Source organism: Marmota flaviventris, chromosome 6 (genome assembly GCF_047511675.1).
Source record: "Marmota flaviventris isolate mMarFla1 chromosome 6, mMarFla1.hap1, whole genome shotgun sequence".
Classification (NCBI taxonomy): Eukaryota; Metazoa; Chordata; class Mammalia; order Rodentia; family Sciuridae; genus Marmota; species Marmota flaviventris.
Window position 1 is genome coordinate 11,361,762 of NC_092503.1, and position 15,811 is coordinate 11,377,572.

Sequence of the window (15,811 nt, forward strand, 5' to 3'; positions counted from 1 at the left end):
TCCTTTCTCCATTTCTCTTTCCTTTCTGGCTGCCATGAGGTGAGCACCTTTGCGCCACCAAACCCTCCCTTCCATGATAGTCTGCCTTTCCACAAACCCACAGTGATAGGGCCAAGCGACTATGGAAACTGTGAATCAAAATAAATCTTTCCTCCTTTATGTTGTTTTTCTCAGGTATTTTGTCACAGTGACAAAATGTTGGCTTCCCTCCCTGGAAGACCCTTCATATTTTTTCCTTCCTGATTAAATTACAAATCCCTGAAATGTGTCTCTTCCTTATTCCCCAAGATGAGCAGGCTGTTGCCCCCTGGTGGTACTGCTGTGCAACCACACCTTTTTTTTATAACCTTCCACACTAGACTCGAGTTATTTCAGGGGAAGACATCTTACAGAGGAGATCATATTTAAACTGATCCTCAAAAAGGGTTGAATGTATAAGGCAGGGGATTGTTAATTTTACATGTCCACTTGACTAAGCTATGGTCCCAGTTGTTTGGCCAGCCACAATACAGATGTTGCCTTGAAGGTATTGTTTTGTTTTGTTTTGTTTTAAGAGATGATTGACATGTCAATCAGTAGACTTAGAGCAAAACAGGTTACTCTTATGTATGGGTGACTCTCACCCAATCAGTGAAAGCCTTATAAGCAAAGATTGAGCTCTTCCACGTAGAAGGAATTCTTAAGAGAACAAGAGAGAAATCCTGCCTTGCCTGAGCCTTCAGCCAGCTGTGCAGTATCAATTCTTACCTCACTTTCTGACCTGCCCTACAAATTCCAAACTTGTTTTAGTCACAACCAATATCCATTAATCAAATGATACACAGTCATGATACCTCACCTGTAGAATCCAGGGGCCGCAACCTCCTAGAAAAGACTTTGAACTGAAAAATTGAAGATCTACAATTAGGGACCGTCAATTTGTAGCACCTGCAACTCCAATGAAACTTAAATTAGCTTGGAGGGATGACACCATAGAGAGGAGCCAGGCACCACAAGCAACTCTAGCCCAATACACCTGATTTTCAACATGTTTACAAAGAGTTCTTTGCTCTCGTTGAAGATTCCGAGGCTAGATGTGTAGCTGGTGGTAGAGTCCTTGCCTAGCCTGCATGAGGTTGAGTTCAATCCCGTCCTCTAAACACTCTAATATGGGTCTTGAGCAATTACTTTATTTCTTATTCTTGGCAAAAAGAACTGCTAAGATATGGGAATGGGGACAATAAATTTTACTTTTAAATTACATAGCACGAACAAGGCAATTCTTCAGGTCACTGTCCTATGAAGTCACGTTCTTCACTTGGGAAAATTCACATTTTAAGCACCATGTTTAAATATTTGATATTAAATGTACACTCTCTCAAGAGCTGCGCTGTCAGTGAGGGAGAGCAGAGTAGCACCCGATGACTGATCCTCTCTTTCCACGGGACTGAAAACACAGCTTAATGACTCCAGTCATTCTGAATAACATTTTTTTCTTTATTGATTCAAGTTAATCAGCCAGGCCACCATAAAACGCCTGTAGCTCTGGACGCCAATCAAAACAGAAGCACTCATGCAGATAAGGGAAGTTGTCATCAGGTGTTGTCATTAAGCATCTGTGCTTGGGACTCAGAAGTGACAAGGCCGGGCAGGCAGACCACAAGACTAGGCTTTGGGTATGATGAGCTCACAACTCGGCTTCCCCTCTACATCTGAGGAGAGTTCTGTAGCCTCTCTGAATCTTCACATCCTCATCTATAACACCGTGCTTACGGTACCTCCTCATAACTCTGTGAGGGTTACGTATCCAGCATATAAGATGCCTGGCTTCTGAAAGACCCTCCCAAAATACCCATTTTCCTGGCTTTTGGAAAGTGGAAAGGTCCTCCTATTAGCACTTCCAGGTTCCACTGCCTGGGATCCCACTTCTGAGTGAGCTCTCAGGAGGTGACTTCTGCTGATTCCTTCTTCTCTGTCCACTGTATATAGCAAAGACAGGAAAGCAGAGGTTTAAAAAAAAAAAAAAACTAGCCAACGAAACTGACCACTCAACTTCAGTCTCATTTCTCCACTAACCACAAGTATGACCTTAACCTTGTCCCTTAACTTCTCTGGTCTCTGTTTTCTCTTCAACATGAGAAAATGGCAGTAAATGAACCCTAAGCATTCACTCACATCTTGAGAATCATAATTCTAGGAATATTTATTCAAAACATGGGACCCTGCAAACCATCACTAAAAAGAATTGCTGCGTCTGTTTGTGTGTGCCTGTCCTGGGTCACTGGATGATGACCGTGTGCTTCTTTTTCATTTAAAAAAAAATTGTATTGTCTTGATTTAGCTTCCTAATGGCCTTTTGTCAACAAAATGAACCTTTAAAATACTAACAATACCCACATTAACAGTTGGGTAGGGAAAAAAATACTAAATTGCACGAGATGACAAATGAACAAAAACCCGACTTCATCCTGGAAGAGGGACACCAGCGCCCGCGATGACTGACGTTGGCGTCCTTGAAGACACACGTGAGCTCTTCCCCCAGCTCAGAATTTCATGTCTGATGGTTTTATTTAAAAAATAAAAATGAATAAAACCTTTGTGGCTTCCTGTTCTTTTCTGAACTCTGGTCAAACAATCCCACAGTTTGGCAGACTTGGCTTGTGAATTTCCAAAAAGATGGAAAGTAAACTTTCCGGCTTGTCCAAACGGATGGTGAAAACAGAGAATTTCAATACATGTTCATTTGCCTTCTTATTTGCTACCGGAAAATTGATGAGTGTTGCAAGAAGTATTTATTTGCAGGAGGGTTGTTTTATGTTATTTCACCTATCCCGTGTCTATTAAATCAAATGGGTGTAATTCACCGTCTGCCTCCGCAGAGCCTCGGCGGCAGCAGGCACGGAGGGAGGCTGGGGGGCCGCTGTGCACGCAGCGTGAAAGAGCAGCGGGAAAAGGGTGGTTGGAAGTGCTCTTCTCATCACAAATATGTGTCTTCAATATTTAGTTGTTGTGGCAGGAAAATGCCAACAAATACATGAACTGTAAACCATCTGGCTTGAAATATGTTCAAATATGAATGTTCATCTTGAAAAATGAAATCTATGGAATTCTGGCATCCACTTTGACTTTTGAGAGATGAACAGCTTGGATATGCAAAGAAGGGATTTCTCGACTAGACTTCTTAAACTTTCAATTTTCCTGAACTCAGAGGTTGAAATGATTCACTACCCGGAAAGGAGAACTTTTCCTTGTGCTTTCAAACTTTAATGAAAGCCACTGACTGCTTTAGAATCCCCACCACTCTGTGTGGGGGTTTGTATAGAATTGTCTTGTGCTGAGAAGCGCAGAAATGGATGTGGTTCTGTATTTCTTATTTAACATTAATTAACTTCTGATGTGTGCTAGACACAATATATAATATTTAAAGAGCAGGATAATCCTGGCTTTTGTTGGATTTTTAAACCAAGAAATTAAAACCAACAAATAGGAGAGTTTGAATGGTGCCTTTCAGTTAAGGGTAAGAAATGTTGAATTAGTCACTCTGGTTTCTTATGAGTCTTCAGGTTCATAAGAACGATTCTCCCAACGATTTCAAGAAGGGTTTAGTGACTTGGCACACGGGAAGAAGAAATGTGCTGCAAGTGTCTGTGAGCATTGAGGAAGATGAAGGCAGGGATATGGGAAAGCCAACAAATCACTGAAGTTCTGGGCTCAGAGGACCAGAAAAAGAAGATTGTCACTCTCTCCATGCTCGGGAGTCCCCAAGTGTGCGATCTTTACCACTCAGGATGCCCTCACTTTTACATGATTCTTCAGTCCTTGCATATGTCCCCGTCACCTCCCTAGTGTCACAGGTTCTCAATAGCAGAAGCAAGACCTCAAAACCCCCCTGTGCCTAAGATTGTGTGATGCACATAAGCAGTGATCTCGGCGGGTATTCATTTGAAATTGCTAGTGCGTTGGATAAACCTAAGAATCATGAGGCAGGGGAGGGGAGAAAGCTCAAACTCAGGAGAATCAAGTATGTTTGTGATACAAGCCATTTAAAAGAGGTATTATAAAAAACATACTTGCTAAAATAAATACACAGTACACTTAAATTGACAAAAGTTAGGTTATTAGTCATAGATTTAATTAGATTTATTTTAAACTCAGCTATTTTCATATGTATGCTTTCTTCACTTTTTTCTTTTATTCTGCTTTTCCTTTAAGATGGAATTCATGCAACATGATTTATTCAACATAATTACATAATTGTCACAATAAATGCTTCTCAAAATAATCATGTAAGTATTGGGAATTACATGTGTGAGCAATTTTTTTCTTTATTTTTTCATCTCTTTTCACCTTAACGCTTAAATGTTTATATATGCTTTTAGGAAAAGGCAAGAACATGTTTAATGCTTAGAAGAAGCTCATTTGGCAATGCTATTTTTATACTCTATGAACGCTGCTGTATCTATAGGGAACCTAGATTTTAGTATGCAGCAGCAGAAGCTACGAGGTGATCAATCTTGCCCTTGAAGATCAAAGTGTTTCTTTGTTGGGTCAACTGATCAACTAAGAAACTAAAAAATAAAACAAAACTAAAAATGTAATAGAATGAATCCAGTCCAGAAATCCAGCAAGGTTAGGACAGTCTGCATTCAAACATAAGAGCAATTAACCTGCCTTTGCAAACATTTGCTCTATCCCCCTTGACTCCCTCCACTATGAAGAATTGCTATTGGTGAGCTTTAGGAGAACAAAATCCCCCTCCTCTTTTGTGGTGGGCTGGGAGAGCCAACCAGTAAACCCATTCAATCAGAGAAAGCACCACCTTGCAAACAAGGCAAATTTCACTTCTTCTGAGACAATTCTGAAACATGGGAGAGGCACCGCCTATTAGTGATGAAAATAATTAGAAAAAAATAGATCAAATGCTAAGCGTTTATATCATTTTAGAGATTTTGCACAATTTCCTTCCTGCTTAAAGTAGCCCCTTTAATCTGTCCCTGGTTCTTTGAAAATGTTCAGTCTTTATTTAACTTGTAATCTGCATCTATATAGATTCCTTCAACAAAGTAAAAACGGAGGCAGCCCTTTCAGGCATGATACGCACCCCTCAAATTTTTACCAGGTAGGTTAACAAATAATAAGAGTAACCCAATGTCTCCTTTGTGAAAATTGAGTGTTTTCATAAAGGACCCTGAAGGTTAGACTGAATTGGACTTTGGTATGCAAAATTACTGAGCCCTGAATGAATTTGAACATAATTTAAAATTTACTTATGATTCTTTGATATGAGTCAGCTAAAAATCATTCCAAGTTCTACAAAAATAAAATTTATGAAGAAAATATTCAAGCTAAATCATGAGTCATATTTTCATAATACAACCATTAAGAAATGTTGTATTCTATAAGTAAATAGTAGTTACACTAAAACATGATGTTCTTTACATATTCAAAATGAGGAATCAACAAATCACATTTTAGGAATAAGGATGAAGCATATAAAGATCAAATTTTAAACAAAGACTTTTAAGTAGTATTTTTGCTGTAGTACTAGAAATATCTTAAGCAACTAACAAAACAGTGATTATACATTATTCCTCAGCATGTGTTAGCTTACTGTTGCTGTGACAAAATACCTACAATAAACAACTTAGAACCAAGAAATGCTTCTTCTAGCCCATGATTTCAGAGGTTTTAACAGTCCATGATCTCTTAGCACCAAGTCTTTGAGCCAGTGGTGAGGCAGAACATCATGGCGGGGAGCATGTACAGAGGTCTGTTCACCTGTACTGGCCAGGAAGTAAAAAGACAGAGAGGAAGAGGCTAGAGTCCCAATATCCCCTTCAAGGGCCTGGCTCCAGGGATCTAACTTCTTTCCACTAGATCCCCACCTCCTAGTGCCATAGTCTGGCAAACAAGCCTTTAACACATAGCTTTTGGGGGACATTAGGGATCCAAACCAAGAAGATCAATATATGTCTCTCATTTATAATAGTGTACAGAAGGCTGGGAAATTTTAACTCTTCTTCACACTCATTGAATCGAAAATAGAAGATATTATAAAATTCTGGATGTGTTCTCTCTGAATTGACTTTTATAACTCAATTGAAGAAGGCTTCTAAGATATGTAAATCCTAAACACTTCAGAAATAACAAATCATTTCATCATAGAAGATTATTGGCTTAAAGAATTCAATATAAAGACCACATCTTCATATTGCTTGTTGTTAAAGAAACTACTGAAGATATTTCACTAACTGCACTCTTATCTCAAGTGAATGCTGCCAAAATACCTGTGCTTTTATACATTTCTAGAGGGGAAAATCTTAAAACATAATGCCTTTTTCTAAGGAGAAATAAATCTATAACATTTTTTACTATGAAACCTATGACTTCTCCAAAAGAAGCACCATCTTGCTTACCTGTGGTTTTGGTATGTTTTTGTGTACGTGTGTGTATGCACAGGTAAAGAAGCAGTAACATTGACTATAGGAGGTAGGCATTATAATTAATACCATTAAATAATGCAGAAACTGAGGCTCAAAATAGTAACTCATAGTCAGGGCTGGATGGCAAGGAGAAAGTTCACTTCTTCATCAAAATGTTCAAACTGTGATTCTAAATCTCTCCATGTTTAGAGATAAAGATGTTTCAAAATGTAACCGGCCGAGCACAGTGGTGCATACCTATAATCCCAGTGACTCTGGAGGCTAAGGCAGGAGGATCATGAGTTCAAAGCCAGCCTCAGCAATAGTGAGGCCCTAAGCAACTTAGTGAGACCCTGTCTCTAAATAAAATACAAAATAGGGCAGGGGATGTGGCTCAGAGGTCGAGCACCCCGAGTTCAATCCCTAACCCCCATAAAGGTATCTGGGACTTATACTCAGGTGTGGTAAGACAACAGACATAAAGACATCTACTTTGAAAGAAGTGTTTATTACTTATTAGTCCCAAGAGTAGGGCCACCCCATGTCACTCAGGGCCATGTAGGAAAGCACCAGACTGATCAGGAATTAGAAGAATCAAAGGGAAACTATGGACCCAAAGTTTTATTGTGATTTCCACAGGAAGAAGGAGCAAGGTGTTATCAGCATTGGAGTGGGCCTAGGATTGGATAGTTTGAATAACTGCAGGAGGCTCTGAGCAATAGGTGGTCACCAGCTAGCTGTCACCAGTACCTGACCTGGGATGACTGAGGAGAGAGAAAAAGTTGGCTTGGTGTGTGAGCATCTGATAAAGGAGGTGGCTGGGAGGTATGAACACTGCATTGTATTGGTTACTTTGGATTTTAAAGGAGTGTTCACAGGCAAGTAGCTTGGAATTGACTAACTGTTAACTTCCAGCCATGGTGGAAGGGCAAAGAGAGGGTGAGAGAGAGAGAGAGTGCAAAATGAGGGCCTGACTTTTCCTTTTATATGGAACACACACTCATAATAATGGCATCAATCCATTAACGGATCCTGACCTCATTACCTTGCATTAGTCCCCACCTCCCAACACCGTCCCACTGAGGATCAAGTTGGCAACAAGTTTGGGGACGCATTCCAACCACTGCAGGCTCCAAGATATCAAAGCCTCACAAAATGTAGGATAAAAAAATATATGATTAATGATGACTTATGTTTACTGTTTGATCATTCACTGCATTATATAGAAATAACTTCATCACACATGACAACATATTCAAAATTTGTAAATTAAATGAATTCCTACAACTTACATTACTTCTGATTTATAGGACTGAAATGTGTATCTATTAGGTAGCTTTTATGCACAGATCCATATACTAGGAGTTTATAAATAAAGCATTAAAAGGTAATGGACAAAATTTAAAAAGCTAGAATCGGAGAGAACTGAATTCAAGCGCATCACTCCTTCAGCAAGTGGTTTCATTGGAGCTTCTTTCTACATTAGTGTAATGGGGCTCATACTGTCTACCTGCTAGAGGCAATGGATGATTTAATTAGACAAAACTTGAAAAGTTCTTAACTAAGTGCTAGTATACATACGGGTCAAAATTATTCACAGTGACTGTCCTTACAAGATTTACAATTTAAAAAAAATAATTATTTTAGGACAATGAAATTGATCTACCCTAGGAAAACACAGAAAGCTTTGGCAATTATCCCAATGATACAAATCTCCTATTTTCATCTTAATTATCTGAAATTTTTAAATGAAACACTTGAGCCAGAACTAGCCAGAGAATTGCTTCAATTGGGATAACTCTGCCTACCAGAATAGACACATAATCATTGTATTATAATAACTTTGACAACACAAAATCAGAGAATGATCAGGCTCAAATGCAGCGACTTCAGGTATTGTCCAAGTATGAGAAGATAGTCTCACTTGCCTCCCTGTGCACTAAGTCGGCTTGGGGGGGGGGGGCAGGGAATGGGTTCTATTCCATCAATCACCCCACCCCACCCCCATAAAAAGCTCATTTTTTAATAATAATCACACTTTTAGATTTGTAAGACTTTTCCTATCTGTGATTTTTCTTAGAATCTTTTTTCCCCACCATATTCCACCATTTGATCATATTTAGCCCCCACTCCATATCTTCTCTGGAGACCTTTTTGGAAAGAGGGGGGAAGAAGCAAAGAAGTAAAAACAAAGTAGAGGAAGCTACGTCAAAGCGTTCCCCTGCGTGCCTCCTGCAGCCCCCGCGCTATTTCCCAGTTTTACATGTGGACTTATTGCCATCGAGACTGCAATCGTGTAGAAAATGAATGGGGTATAAAGTACAAGAGGACAAGTTAATAAAACAAGCTTTCTTTTCTTATGAAATCTTTGAAGAAAGGAATCACTAGACAGAGACCCGCCTTGTATTTACCCAGGTCAGGAGGCATGTCAGCGTGCTGATTGCCTGTGGCAGGCAGTCCTTAATTAGAAATTCCTTGAATCCAGTAGGTGCTTCCCAAGACAAAAAGGCAAAGTGATTGAGAAGGGTGACCCTCTTCAGCACACACATCCAGGCTCAGGTGACTGCAAGGAGTCAACGGCTAATGGCAAAGAGGAAAATGGCCATGAGGGGCTGCTGGATTTTGAATGAGAGTCTGTCCATCACGATAGTAGTAAGTGTCATTTTTTTGTCAGTTTGCCTTAAATGTACATACTCAAGAGACTGATTGTTGGGAGGACTTCTAGAGACTTTAGAAGTCTTGAAACATTACTTCAGTTAAAAAGACTAAAACTTGCTAGAAAAAATTCAGCAGATGTATTTAATTTATCCTTATAGAATCGTGCAAAGTTGTTTTCCGACTGAGTTCATTTTTAATTATTTTTAAAGTCAAGTGGTTTGTTTTCGCATAATGTATGAGGGTTTCTCTAAATCAAGTGAAGTCTTTGAATTAGTCTATGAAATTGGAATGTTTCTAGAGCACCTTAAAAGATTTCCTCCTTGTTGTCTGCCAAGCCGTGTTGACTAAGAAGGTTTTGTAGTTTTCGTTAAATTACTGGAGGTTGACCTAGGTGTCTAAAACCAAGTTCATCATTCTTTATCATTGTGATCTCTGCAAAAAACTGACCTGTGAGAAATAAATACGTGGAGCAATTCTGATTAATATGGATATGCTCTTTGTTACATTTCAAAAGAATTAGTAATTCTAAGTGGAGGAAAGGTTGAAGATAGCATTGATGGGTTCTCTTTTCGTTCAACTCTAGGTCTTATGGCTGGGAGTGAATTTATATCTGTTTATCGATACTTTCCTTTGGTATGAAGAGGAGGAGTCTTTCCACTACACCCGAGCAATGCTGGGCGTAAGTAGAGTTGGCCCTAGGCATTACTGTTCCAGAGAGCATCTGTTGTCCCAGTCTCCCTCGTCTTCACGGTATCTTTTTTGTGTCTTCACCTATGGACAGTCGACTCTGGCGTGGGCACGAGCATCGGCACTGTGTCTGAATTTTAACTGCATGCTAATTCTGTTACCTGTCAGTCGGAACCTGATTTCATTCATGAGAGGAGCAAGCACTGTAAGTACTAAAATATTTGAAATCATCTAAGTTGTTACAACTTAACTAACATAAGGCTACTGAAGACAAACATGTACTTAGCCATACCCAGGAATCCTCCTTAAGCTTAGGTTTGTTTCTCTGCACGAGAGGAAAGAAGAGGTAAAGCTGAAAACCAGTTTCATGTGGCTTTGGCTTTTGCCATTGGCCTCCTTCGCAGCTCCACCTCTTGTGGGTACATTTGCTCCGTGGAGATGGAAGCATTACAACAGCTTGGGCTGGTACCGTTTCTGACTGAAAGAGGACAAATATACAGTTGAGATGAGCCACCCAGGAGACATTTGAGTTCTCACCCAAACACAATCATGGTACATGAATCTCAGTACGTAGATTTTAACATCTCCCTGGCATATCGGGACATTTCCTAATTACAGTAGTGTCATTGCACTGAGTACCTTAACTGTGTTCCATCTGAAACAGAATAACATACGGAAAATGAGGCCTTTGATAACCTTTACATCATGATCAATTTATTTTCGTAATCATTTTATGAATATTGGATATACATGAATATAGTGCCCTTCTGCATAGTGAGGAATAATTTATAGATTACTTAAACCCCATGGATGAGGAGGAAGGCCATCACCTCCAGTTTCTAAATAAAGAAATTGCATTCAAGCATGCATAGAGAACCCTTATTTGAGAGTTGTTAATTATAGCCAGAAAACTACCAACTCAATAATTTTTATTGAGTTGAAATTTCAAGAAAACAAATAATAATCTTTTGTTTTGCTGTATGACTAATTGCTGCTAACTTTCACATCCTGTAGTCTCACCCTGAGAAATTTAGCAGCAGAACTGAGTCCTGCTCTCTTAACTCTTAAGACAAGGTTGTCACTGGGACCTTCCCCTGAATTGGGCTTTTACTTATTTGTTTTTATCTAGTGCTGCAAAGGACCCTGGAGAAGGCAATTAGACAAAAACCTCAAATTCCACAAACTGGTTGCCTATGGGATAGCTGTTAATGCAAGTAAGTACTTATTAATTGCAAAATGGATTTTATAATACCTAATGTCAAACCTGATTTTAATCCCTCCATCAAGTCTCACCCTTAAGTAAAAGAAATCTTTACCATCCATCTGATAGATAAACCATATACGAATGGGTTTTTTTTTTATTTCTGGATTATACTCTTATATAGATTGTTCCATACAACAACTTTAAATTTATGAAAGTTGGTGAGATTTCCTGTTCATTTGTAAATAGCTTCTCTTGTTGATAATTCAGAGACAAATACCTACTTGATAAATGAACACTTGTTATTCAATGTAATTTACATTAGAAATAAAATTGACCTGTGCTCAAGCTCTCAGAGTTATAGGAAAATGACTACCAAATGGTATCAGAGACAGAAAAAAAGAAAGGAAGGTCATATGAAGGAGAGTACTGAGCTCAGTCTGAAGAGTACTGAGCCAGTGGATTTGTGAAATATCTTGAAGAGATGGGAATCTTTATTGGCATATAAAGTCCTGTTGTTATTATTATACTTCTAATTCAAGAAGGCAAGGCGGCTGTCCGGTACAAATTAGCAGCCCAGGCCAAGGTTAGACCCTGGTCAGGAAGAGAGAAAGCAGGGAAATCATCAACCGCATTGTGGTTTTGTTGGAAAACAGACACTGGAATAAAAGGCCATCAGAACAATAAAGAGTTATGATTCAGGACCGTTTCCCTCAAACTAATTTAACTATAAAATGTTTTCCTCATTTGTTTTTATCCTCTCATGCATAAAAAATAGCAGAGTAAAAGGAACACTCAAAACAAATGTGAATTTAATTAAGCAACAAGACATGACAGACGGTGCCCGAGTGCCAATTAACACAACTTTGGGTGTGCAGTCAGACATCAGGGGAAGATTCTCCCCATTGATTGTCTTCAATGCCAGATTAAACCAACCCAGAGAAATGCTTTGCAGAGGGTCTTTGTGGTTTGTTAAGAGATAAGGGTACAAAGACATCATGTCCTAGAGAAAATCAACTGAGGGATGGGGGGCAAAGAGCAAGGCTTATTCACATGGTGACCCAAAGCCTACAACTTTTGATGGATAAGTGAATGCGTGAGGAATGGAGGCAGGGAAGCAAATTTCAGCTTAGAAAGCAAGTCTTTTCCACACCTTGAAACTTATCTAAAATGATATTTAGAGCCCCCTCAGGGCATTGAGTTCTCTGTTGTGGGCAGTGTCCAAGCAGAGGCCAGAAAGCTTGGTAGGCTCCTCAGAAAAGGAATTCAAAGAATCTCTAGGCTTCCTTTAAAACCTTAAGAGTCCTCATTTTTGTACACTGAATATGCACCGAATGTCTCCCGTGTGCAGGACACCCTGACAGCAGCTGCAGCCTTCTGAAACAAGGGTGGCCAGGTCTTTTACCATGGAGCATCCTTCAGTCACTAGAACCAGCAGCAGCACTAGAACCCCATGATCAAGCTATTGAAAGCCTGGGCTAATGGTTGGTTGTATGATGTCAGATTAAACTTTTTATGTCTTCTACGGAATTAAAAGAACGGTAATAACAATTCATGCATCTCAATGAGATGTGCAGATTATTGCCAGGACTGGCACTTGCTGCTACTGCAGATAAGATCAAACCCAAGCTCAGCAGCCTGGCAGTCGGATTCTACGGCCCCATCTGGGTCCCTACCATACCCCACTGGACTTTGCCCTTCAGAGCATTCTGGACCTCTGCTCATGGCATTCCCTTTACCTGAAGTGCTCCACCTCTCCTTCTTCATCCTCACTGGAGGATGTGTGTAACCCTGGGAGAAGTGCATGCACATATCACCATATCCTGGTCTACTTACTCAGGGCTGGCCCTCTCCCCTCTAGACTGAGGTCACACTTCCTACCTCAGAGCGACAATCCTCAGACTCTGATGTGCCTTATGCACGTTGACTTCCGCGGTCCCTGTCACATAGCACATCCTCAACAGATGTGGTCAAACTGAGGATAAGTGGGATTTGGCAATAGACATGAGGTTGAAGGAACTACTGGGAAAGGTATAAGACCCAAGTACAAGAGTTGCTCAGAGAGCCAGGAGCAGCTTTGGGTGGATGAAACACAGAGAAGGGGGCATGAAGTGGCTCAAAATGACACCCATTGTTCAAGATAAGAAGTTCACATTCTGCTGCAACTATGGACAGCAGGACGTTCTTTCTCCCTCTTCCCTCACAAATCCCTGGAGAGCATCAAGCATTCTTCCCAGCCCACTTCCTCTTGAACCACCAGTGCTCTGCCAGGCTCCCAAACATCCCCCAGGCTCTCCCAGCAGAGTCAAAGCTGCATCTGAGAGCCACGCGCCCCCCTCGTCCACACCTCCATGGCAACCAGCGCGCTGTTGTGGTTTGCTTCCCAGGCAAAGGCAGGAAGGTGGAAAGAAAGCTCTCCGCTTCTCCCAAAGCCTGACAAAGCAATTATTACATTTCACATCAACTACGCAACGCGGCTGGCAACTGTGCTTTTAGGAAGGAAAAAAAAAAAAAAAGACAAGCTAAACCCTGGTTTCATAGCTACACCTTGCTTTCCACATTTTGTCCTTCTGGTGCATTCACAGGAGAGCAGCTGCAATGTCCCTGCGCTTATTTTATTAGCCTCGCCCATTATGCTGCTTTTCAAATAGTCGACTGGCTTAATAGAGGTGTGTAACCTTGGGAGAAGTGCATCCACATTGAAGTTTGCGTGCCAGACTCTAATTTCTCATCCGTTCCCCTCCAAGTTGAACTGCAGGCTTTAATTGGTCAGATCATTAAAGGATGTAATTAGAGACTGGTGGAAGTAGGCTAGGGAGGAGGAGGGAAGGGGAGAAACAATGGTCTCTATAATCAAGGGCATCACCGAAAACGCAGTGACAGGAGCCCTTCTTCTTCTGGCTTCCTGCCTCCCTGCTTGCCTGCCTATGATAAGAGCTGCCGGAGCATTCTTCAAACACTAATAAATCATGCTCAGGCACCTATAACCCCACCGGTATAAAAATCGTACTTTCACAGCCTCTCCGTTCTTATTAATGTGGATCTTTCTGGATTCCCTGGTCCACGGTAGACCTTGAAGACCCCTCCAATTGAAAAGTAGCACTTTGAGCCTGAGCTCCCATCAAAGGAGGCTGTAAATAGTGACCTAGGCAGCTCTTTCCAGCAAATTCCACGGCTTGTGTCTGCCAGGTTTCAGGGGTGCACAATTACCCTGGGTGCAGTTTCTGATGAGTTGCTAAAATTAGTTTACAAACATCAATAAACAGAACAGGGGCAACTTGAGAGCAGAGAGCTCAGAATAAAGGTTCTGGAAAAAGCAAAGATTTGGAGGCCCCTGAGGAAGAGAAGAGCACCAACAGCCCCAGCTCTTCAGGGCCCGACCCCCAAAGAATTGCTACTAACCAGTTCTGCTGGAGGGACTGGGAGCCCCAAAGACGCTCCACCTCCAGTCCTGCCCAACAGGATCTAATTCAATTCACAAACACAGCAGGCACAGGGTGCCAGAATCAGTGGGTCTTCCTGCAGAAATCAGACCGCAAATTCCAAAGTCTCTGCCAAATTCTGGCTGCAGAAGTGCATTCAGGATTTGTCCTGGTCCCTGTTTCCAAAGACTGCTTAATTAGGAGGTGACTAACTCCAAAATGACTGTTATCACTGACGGGCAGGCAGAGAGACAGCTAGAACTGACCACACTTCCAAAATTCCCCTCTATTATGTGTCCTTTGATCTTCAGAAAAATAAGAAGGAAAGAAAGAAGGAAAAAGAACTATCTCAGGGCAGCTGGCTCTAATTGTAGCCTTTATGATTTTTTTTTTTGTTGTTCACTGTTCAGTAAAAGCTCCTTATTTGAACTCAGAAGTTCACACACCAATTAAATGTGCATGTGTAGTATTTCCAAGATTGCTACTCTCTTTTAAAAGTACTTTGGTGAGAAAATAAAATTGTAGAAAGACCCAGTTATAGCACCTTTTAGCCTGGAGCATTTGGGTGGGTTATGCATCTCAGTTTTTTGCTTTTGTTTTTTTGGGGTTTTTTGTTTTGTTTTGTTTTTGTTTTTTACACTGGGGATCAAACCCAGGGCCTGTCCCATGCCAGGCCAGGTGTTCCACCACTGAGCTACAGTCCTGGCCTCTGCATCTTGGCTCTTCCAAGGAGGGTAGAGCAGTGTGTACTACGGAAAGTCTATAGGGACAACAGAAAGAGCTCCCCTGTGTAGTTGATTCCACTGGATTTACTGCAAGACTGACGAGTCCCATCTAAACCAGCGCTGACTTTGAAAACTATATAGAACATGAATTTCACATTTGCACTATTACTCTAATAGTAGTCTGAAGATCCTTTATGGATCTTAAACATCCCTGATTAACTTCAGAGAAAGATACAGAGCTATATAGCTGGAAGGAAGTTAAAATATACTGTAGTTTCCTCCAATCCACCCACTTTACAGATTAAAAAAAAAAAAAAAACGGGGCTTAATGAAATTAGGTAACACCTCCATGTTCTTTGTGCTGCATGCGAACAACAAATCTAATATGTGAAATGATCCTGACGACTGAGAGAGAAAAGTCAAGCCATACCAACATTTTATCACATCTTTTGAGCAACTGCCACCATAACATAGGTAGCATGGTTATTCGTATTTTAAAAGAGTAAAATGTACAAAAGAGAGAACAGAAAATACAATGTCTGAAAAAAAGAACAAGAACAACGCCTCCCCTGGCATCTCTGAAGTCCCGGCAGCCCTGGATTGAGTAGCTGGCCTACCTTTATTTCTGAGCCAAGATCACAATAACATTAGGATCTGATCTAAAAGGAAAATGAAATGTTTAGATAAACAAAAATGGGCATACGCAGTTTTCACTCT

The 15,811-nt window shown here is 40.6% G+C and overlaps 1 protein-coding gene across 1 annotated transcript in view; it reads left to right on the plus strand.

The window, feature by feature from the left end:
• The first annotated feature begins 9,005 nt into the window (after positions 1-9,005).
• Positions 9,006-15,811, plus strand: part of Nox3 (NADPH oxidase 3) — a 53,363-nt gene continuing 46,557 nt past the window's right edge. The window contains exons 1-4 of the mRNA XM_027939553.3: positions 9,006-9,053; positions 9,643-9,738; positions 9,841-9,951; positions 10,876-10,960. Coding sequence (XP_027795354.2) covers positions 9,006-9,053; positions 9,643-9,738; positions 9,841-9,951; positions 10,876-10,960 — 340 coding nt within the window. The remainder of the gene's footprint in view (positions 9,054-9,642; positions 9,739-9,840; positions 9,952-10,875; positions 10,961-15,811) is intronic.